The sequence below is a fragment of the Cynara cardunculus genome, assembly GCF_001531365.2.
Source record: "Cynara cardunculus var. scolymus isolate 2C chromosome LG 11, CcrdV1, whole genome shotgun sequence".
Lineage (NCBI taxonomy): Eukaryota > Viridiplantae > Streptophyta > Magnoliopsida > Asterales > Asteraceae > Cynara > Cynara cardunculus.
The window spans coordinates 4,148,131-4,165,160 of NC_037538.1; the positions used below are offsets into that span (position 1 = coordinate 4,148,131).

Below are 17,030 nucleotides of genomic sequence, written 5' to 3' on the forward strand. Positions count from 1 at the left end.
TTTTGTTTGGGTTGTAGGATTTGGAAGGAAATTTAGGGACCGTTTACCTAAACACTTACCCGGTAAGCACTTATAGGTAAAATTAACATTATCGCTTACTTATCGAGTTCAGGTAGGTGTGTGTATATATATAGGTGGAGGTTCAAAAGAGAACACCTCCATTTTACGATAATGCGAGAACGTCCTTTATAATCAAATTTTTCTTCACTTTCACAAACTTTTACATACACTTTTTGTTTTTAAATGCATGAATTTGTTAAGCCTTCGATAATAATAATAAAAATAAATAAATAAATATAGTTGAATGTTTAGGAATGTATAAAGACAGGATCAATTGACAAGGCAATAAATTTACGAGAACACGAGGAATTACAAGTTCACATGTAATTACATGTGATATAAAACACGAGTAATCACACGTGGTACAAACATATTGCATTGACCGGCCATAAAGCGAGCGGACTTTCCCGTGACCCTTGTGTCGCTCACGTTCTTTCAGATATGTTTATATCAAATGTGATTTTACTTTGTAATCACATGTGATATTAAAACTTGTAGTTTTCTTGTAAAATGATTGTCTTTCTCTCTTGATCATGCTTGTATGTTAATATATAGGATTGGGTTCCGGTAAGAGAGAAGTTATGGTGAGAAGTGAAAAAAGAGATCTCTGCACTTGATAAATCCTAATTAAATGTCAACACTAGTGAGATGCAGTAAAATGCACCGAATCAATTCTTTTCTAAAACATAATTCGAGGGTGGACATTAGATTAAAAGAAGTTCAGATGTCTTCTTACGCTTCTTACTATAATTTCTCTATGATACTTCGCCAACTCAATATAATATACTTTATATATATATATATATATGCCGACACGATCTCTCCTGCTCAATAATCTTTAGAAGAAGCACGATGTGAAAGCCATTCAATCAAAAATCTCTTCGACTTCATATCTCATCCTTATAAATATCAATCGGATTCAATTATGAATTTGTATAAGAAAATGTCGATGGCAAACAATAAAGCAATTGCATTTATAGCAACAATTGCATTCATCTTCTTGAACCTCACCGGCCACTGCTACGCCGGCGATCTCCGCTATGGCTTCTACAATGGCAAGTGTAGATTTTCAGATGTTGAAGATATTGTAAGAAAAACTGTCCTCTCCAAGTTTCTCCGTGACAAAACAATCGCTCCAGCTCTCATTCGTATGCAGTTCCATGATTGTTTTGTCAACGTAAGCCGTTTCAATATCAAAAATTGGCTTTATAGGACGTCAAATATATCTGAATATTTCAGTAGATGGCTTTATAGGAGTTCAATATTTGGATCTATATAAACTTAACTCTTGTAAAGCAGTATATTAGAAGATTTAAACATATTTTGTTTCAGAAAACCCTAATCATTATGTATATGATCTTTGCATGAAATGAAAGGGATGTGATGCGTCGATTCTACTAGACGGGCGAAACACTGAGAAAACTGCACAACCAAATTTGGGCGTTAGAGGCTACGATGTCATTGATGCTGCGAAAGCCGCAGTCGAGAGGGTGTGCCCTGGAGTCGTTTCTTGTGCCGATATAATTGTTATGGCTACAAGAGATGTTGTTTCCTTGGTGAGCAAACTTCATTTGGTCCATGGTTCAATTTATTTCTTCATGGGTATTAATTTTCTCACACTTCGTCTATATATATATATATGCAGAGTGGAGGAGGCAAATACTATGTGCAAACAGGAAGAAGAGATGGATTTTTATCTCTTGCACAAAGTGCTTTAACCCTCCCATCTCCTTCTTCATCGGTGGAGTGCCATCCGAGCATTTGCGCTAAAAGGACTCACCGCCACCGACATGATCTATCTTCTTGGTAATTAACTCACTATATTCTTAATAGCCGTTATGTAATGCCCCAAGCTTAAAGCATCAGACTGATCTAATAACCTTCGAATCAATTTAAAACCATGATGAAAGTTATTAGTATTGAGCTTATTATCCAATTCATTTAGCTTAACATGTGGTGTGTTTTGTATATAGGTGGTCACTCTATCGGAATCGCTCATTGTTCCTTATTTAAAGATCGTCTCTACAACTTCAACAACACCGGGAAACCAGACCCAACAATGGATTTGTCCCTGTTAACATCGTTGAAGCGTACATGCCCTCAAAATGCAACCGTTGATCGCACTGCAAATTTGGATCAAAACCCTCTTAGCTCTCAAATCGTGGACAAATCTTTCTACAGTCAAATTATAATGCGTAGGGGAGTTCTCCAATTCGATCATCAGCTGGCGTCGGACCGTTTGAGCAAGACAAAGGTTGCAGCCATTGCTCGTTCGTCCGATTTCGCCACCAAGTTTGGTCAGGCCATGGTTAAGATGGGTGTCATCCAAGCTCTCACGGGAACACAAGGGGAGATCAGGAAATCATGCCGAGCTGTTAACCCGCGAGGACCTTTGAGTTTTTTATTTAATTGATACCAAATTTCATGGGTTTTAAACTCTTTGTATCGAATATTTATTAATGCAACCAAGCAAATATGGCCAAAATATAACATCTTGCATCCAGACTGGTCGTTATTTCCCGTGGCCGTATGCGGTTCTTGTTCAAGTTCATTGTTCTTCGATAATTTTGGTGCAAATCCCTTTCTATTAATACTCCAAATTAAGCCAACATTATTCAAACAAGACCAAAAACACTGGGAAATCATATATACTTCGAGGTTGTTTACGAGGTTCGACAGAAAAATCATGGCTGTGTTGTTGGCAAACCTAGTTTGCTTTTCGATTTGTGTCGGCATCACGTTAACCGGGCTCGTTCGAGCTAGCGATCCCGACATCCTATTCGACTACATTCTCCCGCCAAACATGACAGTAGCAGACGGAAATTTCTTCACGTACACCAAAATCCGTGGGTTTTTCGACGGGATAGATCTTACTAAATCAATGCAAGCCAGCTTGGCAGAGTTTCCGGCTCTAAATGGCCAAAGTGTTTCGCTTTCGGTCTTACGGTTAGCCCCCGGAGGAGTGAGTGCACCGCACTCACGCCCCCATGCCACCGGCCTATTTTTCGTGTTGGAAGGCCGAGTGGAGGTGGGTTTTGTGGATACGACTAATAAACTCTATACTCAAAGCCTACAAACAGGAGACATGTTCATTTTCCCAAAAGGACTTGTGCATTATCAGTATAATGCGGATTCGAAGAATCCGGCAACGGCTGTGGCGGCATTTGGGAGTGCAAGTGCCGCCACGGTTTCGATTCCGGCGAGTTTGTTCGGAGGAAACGTGGATGATGTGGTTCTTGCGAAGACTTTTAAAACTGACGTGGCTACGATTCGGAAGATCAAGTCTGGTCTTCAAGGCAAGGCAGCTGGAATCAGAAGGTTCCATTGATGGCCAACTCGCTTTTCTTGTGCTTTATTTTATGCTTCGTTCTTTAATTAATATTCTATCCAATTAATTGCAATTTATTTTAATTCGTTAATAAAATAATAAATTGATTCGTATATTTCTGAAAATGAGTCCTTTTAGGTCGTCTTTAACATCTTTATTAAATTCTTTAAAATAACAATAAAACGTCAAAATATATAAAAGAAAAAATATATTAATTACATATATGTATATATATATATATATATATTTTTATTTAATTATGATAATTTTGTGAATCAGTGTCATTAATAAATATTTATTTTAGAATGTGAACATTTTTTATGTGTTTGTGAAAAACAAAAAATATAATGAAAAAGTTTCACATTGTAAACAAAATATATATGAAAAAAAACAGTGTAAAACAAATATATATTAATTGATATATTAAATTGTAGTCTTATATGAAAAAAAAAATCATGTGAAATGTATTTGACCAAAACATTTATGATTTCACGTTAAATGTATTTGACCAAAAAATCATTAAGACCAGTTGACTAACATCTCTACTTTTAAGCCAACTTTTTTCAATTTGACCAAAACATTTATGATTTCGCAAGTATCTCTTTTGCAACTTACAAAATGTAATTTTTTCCCTCCATTAACTATGATCTTCGTAGGGTCGGTTTGCGAAATTAGCACGACGGCTTATGAAATGGATGCGACAAGTTACGTAATGTCATTTTGACATGTGATATCGCCTTAGTGGTTTGCAAAATGACCTACCATTATCATACTTTATTTATAAAAAAAATATTTTACAATTTGTAAAAGGAACATTTATAAAATCTTAACTATTTTAGTTAAACTTACAGAAATTGGCTAAAAATGAACATATCATTCTAAATTGACTAAATGGTTGTTCGGTAATGGCTTAATGGGCTTAACGTCTATATGGCTTACCGAATAAACCATACTAAAATGTTAGATTGTGGCTTAATCACTCAAATAACAACTTATTCATTCAACTCCCTACCCTCTCTTGTCTACATTCAGCCTGGAAAAAGACCCCTGTTACCCTCTCTTGTCTACATTTTCGATTTGATATTTAACCATTTATGATGGAAGATCATACTTTTAAGCATTTTTGGAACACAAACTATTTTTGTAGCAAGTCTTCTTTCCATTTATGATAGGAAAATCATATTTTTATACAAAATGTTGATTTTTAGTTTTATTTAATTTTAAGGGTAAAATGGTCATTTTTATCATTCACATCTATTATTCAGTATAACCAACCATATAATAATTTAGCATCATCCATGCAGACAACTAAATCCTTATAAACAGTTTAATCCATATAAAATTTAATAAGAAAAACAATAAAACAGTCCTTACTTGGGGGTTGTTTGGCATTTACTAAATGATTTAGTGCAGAATGATTAAGTAGAATGATTAAGAGACTTTCATGATATAATACAAAATAAAATATAATTGTTTGATAATTATTTACAACCAAATTAAAGCGTTGAATGGTTAAAGAAAGTCCATGATATAAAATCATCCAAAAAAATTTAAAACCATTAAAAAACAGATTTATTTTTATCAAACAAGATTCATTTTTTAATAATTTAAAAATCACTTTTTAATAAAATTATTAAAAAAATAAACTAACAACTTGACCGACGTAAAAGGTCGTGAATCTGATTCTGACACCATATCCCAGCTTTCAAGCTACGGTACATGACACGTGTTGTCTAAGAACTTTTAAGGCTAATTTTCTGACTATAATAAATAATTTTTAATTTAATTTTTATGAATAACATTTTTTTTATTAATATTAAGGAGTTGTTTACCCGGTAAGAGTTCAAACATTCTCGCTTACCGTACCGATTAGAATTATAGTATATCAATATCGTATGTAACAATTTTTTCGATAAGTGTTAACCGCGTAAGATTTTTGGTTTTTATCATTGCTCTTATAAGGTAAGATTCTCACTTTTTGTCATGTTCAATCAATAAAATAAGAGACATGGTATGCGCTTGTTAAACAACCCGAAATGTTTTTGTTTTCATTAAGAAAATCTTTTATTAATATTAAATGGAAAAAAAATTAGAAATACAGTGGAAAAGTTGAGTTTGGTATTCCATTCCGGTCATCGACTAGACTTTCTACATGGATTGTGATATATTAGTCTACTATTAGAGGACCTGAACACGTGGAATAGTGTTTATCAGTTGAAATTAGGGGTGCTTAAAAATCCGACCAATTTGATTAACTCAACCTAACGTGAAATAACTCAACCTAAAGTAATTCGATGTCTAATCGAGTTGTAAAATTTTCAAACCGTATGTATTGGGTTGATATTGTGTTACTATTATTTGAACTCAACCCAACTCGATGAACCCGAATTCTTGTTAATATATGCATTAGACAATAACACTATCACCGTATCACGTACGCTCTTCATATACACATCTTTTCAATCTATTCACATCTTTATAGAACTCATTTGTATATATGTTCAGTAATTGTAAACATATATACGTAAATTGAGAAAATTAACTGAATGTGATATACGTAAAAAGTATGAATAAATTGTATCAAATGGTTGATGATGAAAAATAAATTATGAGTAGAGAAATAACATATTCAAGGTTAGAACAATATTTTAATGTACCAAAGTATCAACCCGACTAACCCGATCGACCTGTACGGTTTGGGTTGGGTTGGATTGGGTTAAGATTTTTCAAACCGTAAGCATTGGATTGGGTTGATCAAATGTCTTCAACCCGTTCAACCCAACCCATGAGCGTCCCTAGTTGAAATCCATAAATTGACGTGCTAATAAATGATTAGATCATATCGATTCAATTATTTGATGTTATTATTGGTTTTTAATTTGATCGTATTAGATAGATTCGGTATTTGGATACAATTTTCCAATTAATTAATTCACTGTTCTAACCATTTATTCATATTTTCCTTTTTTTTATGTCAGATAAAAGCAAACAGATACCAATGTGAACGTAATTTATAAGCACAATATCGTATGGTGGTATGTTGATTATTTGATTGGTTCAGTTCGGTTTTTATTATATTTTGAACTGTTATCTAAGAACTAGACGATCTATTTAGATATTGAAATTTAGGATCCACTTCGGTTGCAGTTATTTATTCAATCTTGATTGGTCAATGTTAATCAGATCAATCTGTTTTAACTAAATCCAATGAAATTCTGCCTAACTTTGTCGCTTGTTTCTACAAGATGTACGTGATACGACATATTAGAAAGTGAAAGTTTTGTGGAAACAGTTACAACAAGTTGTCACCACACATAATATTCTCACTCCTTGCACTTAAGTCCTAAATATGTGTGTGTATGTGTGTGTGAAAGAGACATATGTATATATGTATATATATATATATATATATATATACACACACACACACACGTAGACAGACGTCTGCATGTATATAGAGACCAAATGGAACTTCTATAACTGATCTTCATGATAACAAATTTATGACACATGATTGAAATTCAGGGGATGTGATATTGAGAGAGAAAGACATGCTTAAATTGTCAATGGTCACCGTCTTCATAGTTACCAAGCATCGTAGAAAACAGGTAATTAAAATTAAAAAACAATTGAATTAAGGAAACCCTAACAAGAATACGACAAGATAGGGAAATGCACGAAACCTGTAGAAGATAGACAAGGAAATGCATATTTAGGGAGACCATAAGTTGCAAATAGAGCCGGAAAATGGAGAGGTTTCAGTTTAGGGGTTTAACAGTTCGAGCTTTTGGACCAAGAAACAGATGGATGAAAGGAAGAGAGAAAAGCTCGAGGACGTTGGGTTACTTTGTATACACAGAGAAAGGCGCAAGGATGTTGCGTTACTTTATATAAAACATCAATGAAATATCGAGATGGCATCAAGGCTATCGAGATGGCATAAACGCAGATGAGTGTTTTGAACAACATTTAGAAGTTAAAACATATTTTTCAGATGAGGGTTATATTGAACATATTTTTTTATATCCGAGGTAACAAGAGGCATAGAAATTCAAATGTTAGTTTTATACAGCTTAGAAGATCAATTTTATCGTAACAAGTTTGTATGTGTTGTTCAAAGTATGGTTATTTAATGGGGCACCAAACGATTATCAGTTCAGTGACTTGTCGATAAATGTCAGTTTTTCAAGAGGTCAGATTGTTCAAACTGTATCAAATGTAAAGACTGTATGTAAATATTTGTTGCATATAAATATTATATAACTTAAAAAAAAAAATATACGAACTCATGCGATTTGAATTGAGTCTGAATATTGTATCTACTTTTTTTTATTTATTTAAATAAACACTGTCTTAATTATATCTCTGTACAAAAAAAGAATTGGTGATGGCAATGTCGATGGTGAGAGGAGAACGGTTCGATGTTGATATGAACAAGGGATACATAGGAGTCTTCTGGAGTCGGATATTTTCTATATAGAATGTGTTTCACGGTTTTTTTTATACCAATTAAAAATCAACAGACGATAAATTAAAATATTTGATTAATACAAATTTAAAAATACATCATTTATTAAAAACCATAACTTAATAACAATAAGTCAAAACTAATTATGATTACATCATAATTTTAATTACTAAAACACCATATTATTATAGTATCTGAATTGTTTCACATTATTCGATTAATAACCTTGTATCTGATTAAGGGGTTGTTTGTTTATCTCTTAATAGTTTTATTAAGAGACAGTCTCTGAAATGTTAAGAGATGAATCTTGTTTGACAAAAAAATGTGTCTTTTTATGGTTTTAAAACCCTTTGAATGATTTTGTATACTGAGCTTCTTTTAACCATTAAGCGTCATAATTTCATTGTAAACAATTACTAAACAATTATAATTCATTTTACATTATATCATGAGAACCACTTAATTATTCTATATCAAACAATTCAACAACCGTCAAAAAAACTTCTAATTAACATTTAAAAATATGGATCTAACAATTAAAAGAACATGTATTCACAACTTTGAATTGAATAATATAAATATCAAACGTACACAACTGAATTAAATTCTAAAATGTCAATTTTTCATTATTGCCTATACATCCAATACATTAAGTAATAGATATTTAGGAGTCATTTATCAAATACTTAGGGGCTGTTTGTTTGGCTCTTAATGGTGACATTAAGAGCCAACCTCTTAATCGGTCAGAGGTTGAAGTTGTTTGGCAAAAAAAAATGCCTCTTAATGGTTACAAACTCCCTCTTAACCATTTTGCATTGAGGGTACCACTAAACCATTCAGATTACAATTCTTCCCACTTTACCCTTCTCCACCCTTTACCAGAGTCATCGTCTCCTTCACCCTCCTCCATCTTCTCCATCTTCTCCAGCTGGTCTTCACAGCCCCTCCCCCACCCTTTACCAGAGTCATCGTCGCCGGTCTTCACAGCCCCTCCCCCACCCTCTCGTCGCCGGTCTGCAAATCGCCACCCCCATCCTACAATCGTCTGTCGTCTCCGTCTCCGTCTGTCGCCTCCATCGTCTCCATCGCCGGCGACTAGGCCCGCCTCTGCTTCTCTGATGATTCTGCTCAGGTCCGCCTCTGCTTCTCCGATGATTCTGCTCAGGTCCGCCTCTGCTTCTCCGATGATTCTGCTTCTCCATTTCGATTCCAAGCTACCCAAACCCAACCTCCCAAAACCCTCATAAACCTCCTTTGGCAAAACCCTATTCCCAGTTTCTGCTTCCCTACTTTTCTTTTCTTCTTTGCTGTTCTTGCTGTCTCTACTTCCTTATCAGACTGCTCAATAACTACCCTCCTTTCTTTTGTTCTTCTGGTTTTAATTCTAGACATTCACTTCTGGTTTTAATTCTATGTGGTTTCATGTTTTTCTGCACAAATGTATTAGCAGCGCTATGCACAATGGGTTGGGTGGATTGTGGTGATTATGGTGGTGATGTAATAGGTTCATCATGGGTATTAGAGGGCTTTTCTGTAGGTGTGGTAGTTGTTCTTGGTGGGTTTAACAGGGAGCTTGGTGAACATATGAGTGTTTGATACGTTTGAATTTGATTAATATGAAAACTTGTTTTGAACAAGTAATGTTATGTTTGTTTGGATTAATATGAAATATGTAGTTATATTTACAAAGTAATTGTTTTATTCAGATATCTGCCAAACAGCTATATTTCATTCAGTACTAAATCATACAGAGGGTTAAAATGGTAATTTGTTATCATTCAGAGAACATTTACCAAACAACCATATTTCATTCAGCACTTAACCATTCTGACCCTCTTAACCATTCTGACCACTTAACCATTCTGTACAAAATCATTCAGCAACTGCCAAACAGCCCCTTATTCGGCTAAGTGATTTCCAAGTTACATTACCTTACTAGATGCATATGACAAGGACAAATTAATTTGGTGGGTCCCACATGTGATCCCCCATTCTTTAACCAAAAAAGTACAAACAAATTAAAAAAATTAATTTGGTGGGTCCCACATGCATCATCTTTAGAAAACCAAACACTATTTACCTTGATTTTGGTGAATCTACCCCCAAGGACGATCCACACCATTTTTATTTTATTTTTTTTCATTTTTTTACTATCGATTAAGGAGTGTTCTTAATAAAAATTAGACGATATTTAAACTTTTTTTTAACCTTTTTAGGACCAAATTTCATGGTTATAGTTTATAAAATAAAACCATGATAATTGTGGATACGTAAAAATTATTTTTATTTGATTTGGGGGACAAAAATCATATATTATATCTGATTTACGTAGTTTGACTGCTATTTCGTCTTTTAGTGTCTATGATTTGACGATAATTTGACGATGTATTTTGTCTTATTTCTGTTCAATAAACATACAATAGAATACCCCACAATCACCGATGACTCCAGCCTATCGGGACACGTATTTTAGATAAAATACTTTTAGATACGGTAATGTGGGTGTCTTCCTGACCCCTATATAATATCCTATCTCCGATAGGAATTCAGGCATATACTTCTTTAACACTTTGGTTAAAGCATTGATTTGTTTTTTGAACATTTCTGACGGACAAATATCGTATATAGTCAAACACCATGAAATCTGATTTTTGTCCCCCCAAATCGTCGTCAAATCATAAACACTAAAAGACGAAATAGCGGTCAAATACGTAAATCAGATATAATATCTGATTTTTCCCCAAATCAGATAAAAATAACTTTTGTGTATTCACAATTATCATGGTTTTATTTTATAAAATATAACCATGGAATTTGGTTCTAAAAAAGTAAAAAAAAGTTTAAATATCGTCTTTTTTTTTATTAAAAACACCCATTAATTGATAGTAAAAAAATTACAAAAATGGATCGCCCCCGGGGGCCGATTGGGTGACGTGGATCGCCCTCGGGGGTAGATTCACCAAAATCGAGGTAAATAGTGTTTGGTTTCGTAAAAGAGATGCATGTGGGACCCACCAAACTAATTTTTTAATATTTTTTGTACTTTTTTGGTCAAAGAATGGGGGATCGCCCCCATGGTCAACCCTCGCCCCGCGGGAGCGATCCGTGTGGGTATTTTCGCAATTTTGGTAAAAGTTAGTTATTTTGTTAATATATCAGGCATATTTTGGTCATTTTGGTGAATATCCCAAAAAAATAATATCATGATTGTCATTTTATGTGGCAGGTATTGCTCGCTCTTATTTTATATTTTATACTAATAACAAAGTTTTAAAGATTTATTCCATTTGCTCATCAGTAATATATATTTTACTCTTTAATCAACCAACCGATATCTAGATAAAGTACAGGAGGAACGACTTTGCTCAAATACATAATAATTTTTGGTTCAAATCTTGTGTGAGACGGGCTTGAATCCTTCTATTAGTCTATGCGTTGGGTCAGCTATGAAATAGCTTCTCATATGTGGTTCTTAGGGAACATGTTCTCTATTGAGCCGATTAAGTCGGATTTGCCGGTAATCAACTTTTTGTTCAAACATACGGGACTTGATTGTAAAACATTAATCAGAATAATACAAATAGTGCAAAAAACCATTCTTAAAGGGGTAATCCTGTAATTCAGCAAAAAGCTGACTAGTTCAATGTAAAAGAACCCACCCAATTGGAGGTCCTGTCATGACTTATTCAAGACCTCGTTTACGTCTCTTTTTTCCATTTTCACTCGGTAACCATCTCATTCACCAACCATATAAATTCATGGAATCCAAGCTCAAAACACCAACAACAATGGCGAATCCACCTTCAATCTTACGATTCTACCCTACTGAAGAAGAACTGGTTTCCTTCTATCTCTTCAACAAGCTCCAAGGCCAACGAACTCACGACCTCCATCGCGTCATCCCCGTCGTCCCTGTCTACGATCACAGTCCTTGCCACCTTCCAAGTAAGTATATATATACATATACATACATATATCTGTATGTATATATTTCTTCACATTCGTGGAACCATGGGGTCTTACGTACTTATGCTTTTTATGTGTAGAGTTAGCCGGGGAATTGTGTCGCCGGGACACCGAACAGTGGTTCTTTTTTGTGCCGAGGCAAGAAAGGGAAGCACAAGGTGGAAGGCCGAGCCGGACCACCGCTTCTRGATACTGGAAGGCCACGGGTTCACCGGCGTACGTCTACTCGTCCGATAACAAAGTCATTGGAGTGAAGAAAACAATGGTGTTCTACGAAGGGAAGTCGCGTACGGTGAAAAGAACCGAATGGAAGATGAACGAGTATCGAGCTATCAAAAAAGACGTAGACAATACCAACACTTCCTCTGTTCCAAAGGTAAAATATTGATCTTTTCCGGCTTTTAATTTATGTGGGGTTTACTGGGTTCGTTTGGTTTGAGCTGTTTTTTTTTTTTTTTAATTGGAGAAACTTAATTTTGCAGTTAAGACATGAGTTGAGTCTATGCAGAGTGTATGTGGTATCGGGATGCACACGGGCATTCGATAGACGGCCACTAGGGCTAGAACCGACACCGATGGTCACCTCCAAAGCTAGCCAGGGTGCACCGTCTTCGCAAAATGCCGTACAGACGTACAAGACCGCAAGCCCTTCCAACTGCTCAAGCCCTGGAAGCTCGAACCGGATGGTTGATACGGTGGGAAACGTAGGACTTGTACCTGAATGGGAATGGCAACATTTAACGGGATGAATTCCAGTGATACGTCGATGAATTAACATACATCAGAAGTGATTTTTGGATCTTCTAAAAAACAAATTCGTTTATGTCCGTCAAATCTCATCAACTTTAATAAAACAGATGTTAATTTATGATCATTTTCTGGAGCAAAAAGTGATCAAATTACTGTGGTTTTAGGTGTAAATGATTTAGAAAAACGTTTACTTTGATGTTATTATTTATAAATTAATTGTAACCCTGTAGTTTTTTTTTGTGAATTAGCACGTAGTGGTAACTATAGTTTAACTTTTATATGTATGATATATATATATATATATATGGAATTTTATTTGAAAATTTGTACATCATCTGTTATTTTATATGATTTTTTTTGTCTTTAGTTTAAATTTAATATAGTGATTAATATATATTTATTTTGTAATATGTTTGTTCATGTTGTGAACAAATTTTATGTGTTTGTGAAATAAATTTACATAATTTGTAAAATAAACAAACTCTATATATAAAAATATATAGTCGGATTCATACTAGATTAAACTCTTTTCATAAAACCTATAATGCCACTTTTTTACAAAAAAAAAAAAAAAAACTACTTTTCTTTTTAAAAAGATGTTAACTCCGTACATATATATATATATATATATATATATATATATATAATATTATATGAAGTAATATATATAATGCAGTTAATGATGAAAAAGATAAGACTGGAAAACTAAATTGTCATGTCTCAAGGAAGACTTGGAGTAGAATTGAGACGTGAGTGAGACATTATTATATTATATTTTATATAATATATATATATATATATACATATATATATATATATATATACATATATATACTTGGTATCATGTGAGAAGAGTTTTTCGTGAGAACCATAAAATCAATTTTCAACCATTGGATTTAGATCTATAATCTGAACATTCATCTATACTATCTTATTAAGCAAATTCATCAAAAATCTTAAAGTCTTAAAATTCTAAATGACCAAGATACCATTTTCACTTTTTCACCCATTCCTCTTCTCACATACACTCACCCCCTCACATACAACGGATTTTTTTTTAAATTATAATTTTAAATTTATATTTTATATCCCTATAATTAGTTAATTAATTACTTTACATCCTTTACTTTTAAATGTTTCATTTTAAACCTTTATCAAATTAACATACATAATCGTATATCAAATAAAACATGTTTAAAAAATACATTTTTATTTTAACAAGTTACACTATTATAGTCGTCTCGTTAATACCTTCGAAATGAGTCTAATATTGAATAGCTTTTGACTTAATTATATTATTATATATTATATATACTGTGAAAAAATATTTTTAATGTTTACGATTTATACTTTTATAGTTATTTATTTATATATATGCTATACATTTTGGGATTAGGCTGTCCAAATTGCACTGTATAATATGTTATTGGTTTTTTTTTGAAATACATATATACATGTATTAATTCAACCTTAATATGAGCTTCTGGACAAGAAAGAGGGTAAGCAGTTGAAATTTCATTCTAAAACCCATCTTTTTTGGTCTTTTCATAACTTATGATCTGTCAAATTTGTAGTTTTCTTTATTGGTTTTGAGTGTTTATCTTAAAACTCAAGTTTYTKGGTTCTTTGCTCTTGGTGTAAATCGAACACATTTGTGGAGTCGTTTAAATATGTTGAATTTTAATATATTKGATTTTAAACTGTCATACAATTTTCTTCATCGATAGTCTGTAATTAGAACCATAACTCTTATTTATTCAAATTGTATTAAAATGTAAAGATCAAGTGTAACCTATATCATCGTTAAATCTTGTCTTATAAAACCGAAACTTCAAAATCGTTAAAATTCATGACTCTCGCCGTATTGCGGGGGTACAAAGCTAGTAATCATAAAATTGTCATAAGACTTCTCAATAATCATAAAATTGTTACCATACAACTTTAAACCATTAAATCATTAGCTTATAAATTTGATAAATGAATATAAATTGGTCTTACGTATCTCACGAAAAACCCTTAATCTCACGTGAACCCAACCATATATATATAATGGTTGTCAATATAAGTCAAAACCCAATGAATGATTGACTTAAAATAATACCGGTAGTTTTGAAGGTTATAGGTAATAATTAGTTTGATTTTAATAAAATCATCGTGTGGCACTAATTCACTAAAAATAGTTTCTAATTGTCAAAACAAGGCGCACACGTGGGTATGTACCAAAGAAATTACTTGACCATATCTCTATCATATCTAAATACAACAATTAATAAATACTGCAACTAAGACTTGGACTTGGAGACACTCTTGTGTTAGTTGAAGACTTGGACCACCATACATCCTACTGCTTTTCTTAAATACAAAATTAATGCATTCAAAATGGAAAATGATAAAAAGTTCAAGGCCTACTTTTGTAGTTTAACAATACTTTCTTCTACCCAATACCAAATCTCATTTCTATACCAATTTTCATATATTATTTGACTTCCTTAACACCAATTCTTAACGTTCTACTGTTTTTTCATATCAATATATATGGAAAAACTCAAATAGATGAAAAATTGAGTAACACTCTGGCAAGCATTTATTTGGACCATATACAAATATGTATATAAGTAATTAAACATGTTTTTTGATTTTATGCACGTGTACGTATTATACACCACCTACGCATACTGGACAAACTGCTTACAAATTATTTGTAATATATATATATATATGGTATAGATGAATGTTATAAGAGTATGTCTTAATTTTTCTTGATCCTGACCCAATATTTTGTTTCTATTAATTTATAACATATTCTTAATTTTGTTTTGTATTTCAAATTTATTTATATAATAACATATTTAAAACAAAATAAATCATAAATAAATGCGTGACTGAAAAAGAAACTTAAGCAAGACATTTATAGAACAATTAATAAATATAAGAATATTATTAAATATTTATGTAAATTAGAAATTAAAAATGTTATATTACAATTATTATTTACATTAAATTTGCACACTCGCAAATAGTGCCATTACAAGATTGGAAATGGATTATCTGAAAAATTATTAGGCTATAATTAAATATAGAATGAATTATATTAGATTATTTGAGTTAAATTACCATTTCAGTTATTTAAATTGGTTTTTTTAACCATTTTATTTTCGGGTTTATCCAAATGTCACTACTTTCGTAATATCCAAGTAAGACCAAAAATAAAAATGAAATTCAACGTAAATATACAATTGCAATGACCAGATATGCAAATGTGATGGCCAGGTCCGCAATTGCGACGTTAAACTGGTTGAATTTGACTTTTTTTGTCTTTTAACTTGTGAACTTGGATATTGTGAATGTACTGATATTTTGGGTCACACCAAGAGAGATGGTTAAAATACCAATTTAGAGAGGGAGACAGTCATTTGATATAATTTCCCATTATATTATTGGTCCCTCGTTTATACCTTCTTTTTTATATTCATTCCTCAAATTCGTAAAATACACTCTTGGTCCAAATTTTGTTTTGGAGCCCAAGTAATTCCTTCTCATTAACTCCGTTAGTTTGGGCTATGTTAACCCTGTCACGTGCCCCTCACGTGAGGGGCGTTTTAGTCCATCTTCTTCTCCTACCTCCTTCATCAAGAAGACCATCCGCGACCATCCATAACCATTGTCACAGCACCAACGCACCGTCGAACTCACACAAATATTAAAAAAAAAAATCAAATCCTTATAACTCAAAATCAAAACCTCAATCTTTAACTTTAAAATCATTCATACAAATTTTAAGAACAAAAAAAAAAAAAAAAACATGAACGGTAATATGGGATCATCTTCAATCCAAAACATATCATGACCCTAAAATATTCAACAGATTTTTACCCTAACTAAAGGTTTTTGGTTTATCAGAAAACACACTAAAATGATGACACATTTATATTTCTCAAAAACACAACCAATATTGTAGAAATTCATCACAACAAGATATGAAAACAAGAACATTGTTAAGAAGAACATTTAAATTCCAAACCCGGAAAACAAGATCTGGAACCTGATCCTACTCACAACCTCAAAATCAAAATCAAAATCTAACAACTAATTTTAAAACCCACAAGAACAACAAGAACCATATACGAAAACAAGTACTAAAACCCTGAATCTAACCATCTTCTATATCTTGATGTGAATCAAACCTTCAGCTTCCATTCATGAATCTGGATCTGGATCTGCATCAATTGGACAGTACAAGAACTCACTGTCTCATGTTTGGTGCAATATGAGACAAGGACAAAAACTAGGATAAAGTGGGACAAAAATAGATTTTGATAGAACAAGATGGGACAAGAAACGAGAGAGAAACTAAAATATTACAAAGCAACATTCGTTTGATAAATAATCCTAATATGATATTTGTTTTAGTGGTCACCATCGCCATTCATTGTCGGTAGCCACCGTTGGCCATCTCCA

The 17,030-nt window shown here is 32.8% G+C and overlaps 2 protein-coding genes and 1 pseudogene across 2 annotated transcripts; all 3 read left to right on the forward strand.

Moving 5' to 3' along the window:
- Nucleotides 1-1,003: 1,003 nt before the first annotated feature.
- LOC112520977 lies at nt 1,004-2,473 on the forward strand (annotated as a pseudogene).
- Nucleotides 2,474-2,746: 273 nt separating this feature from the next.
- Nucleotides 2,747-3,388, forward strand: LOC112520978 (germin-like protein 9-3). Its single transcript, XM_025129598.1, has one exon. It carries the CDS (start codon nt 2,747-2,749, stop codon nt 3,386-3,388), a length of 642 nt encoding a protein of 213 aa, XP_024985366.1.
- Nucleotides 3,389-11,587: 8,199 nt separating this feature from the next.
- On the forward strand, nt 11,588-12,754 carry LOC112522165 (NAC domain-containing protein 90-like). Its single transcript, XM_025131249.1, has 3 exons — nt 11,588-11,801; nt 11,903-12,198; nt 12,305-12,754. The coding sequence occupies exons 1-3, from the start codon at nt 11,615-11,617 to the stop codon at nt 12,569-12,571; spliced, it is 750 nt and encodes a 249-aa protein (XP_024987017.1). The 5' UTR covers nt 11,588-11,614; the 3' UTR covers nt 12,572-12,754.
- The last annotated feature ends 4,276 nt before the right edge of the window (nt 12,755-17,030 follow it).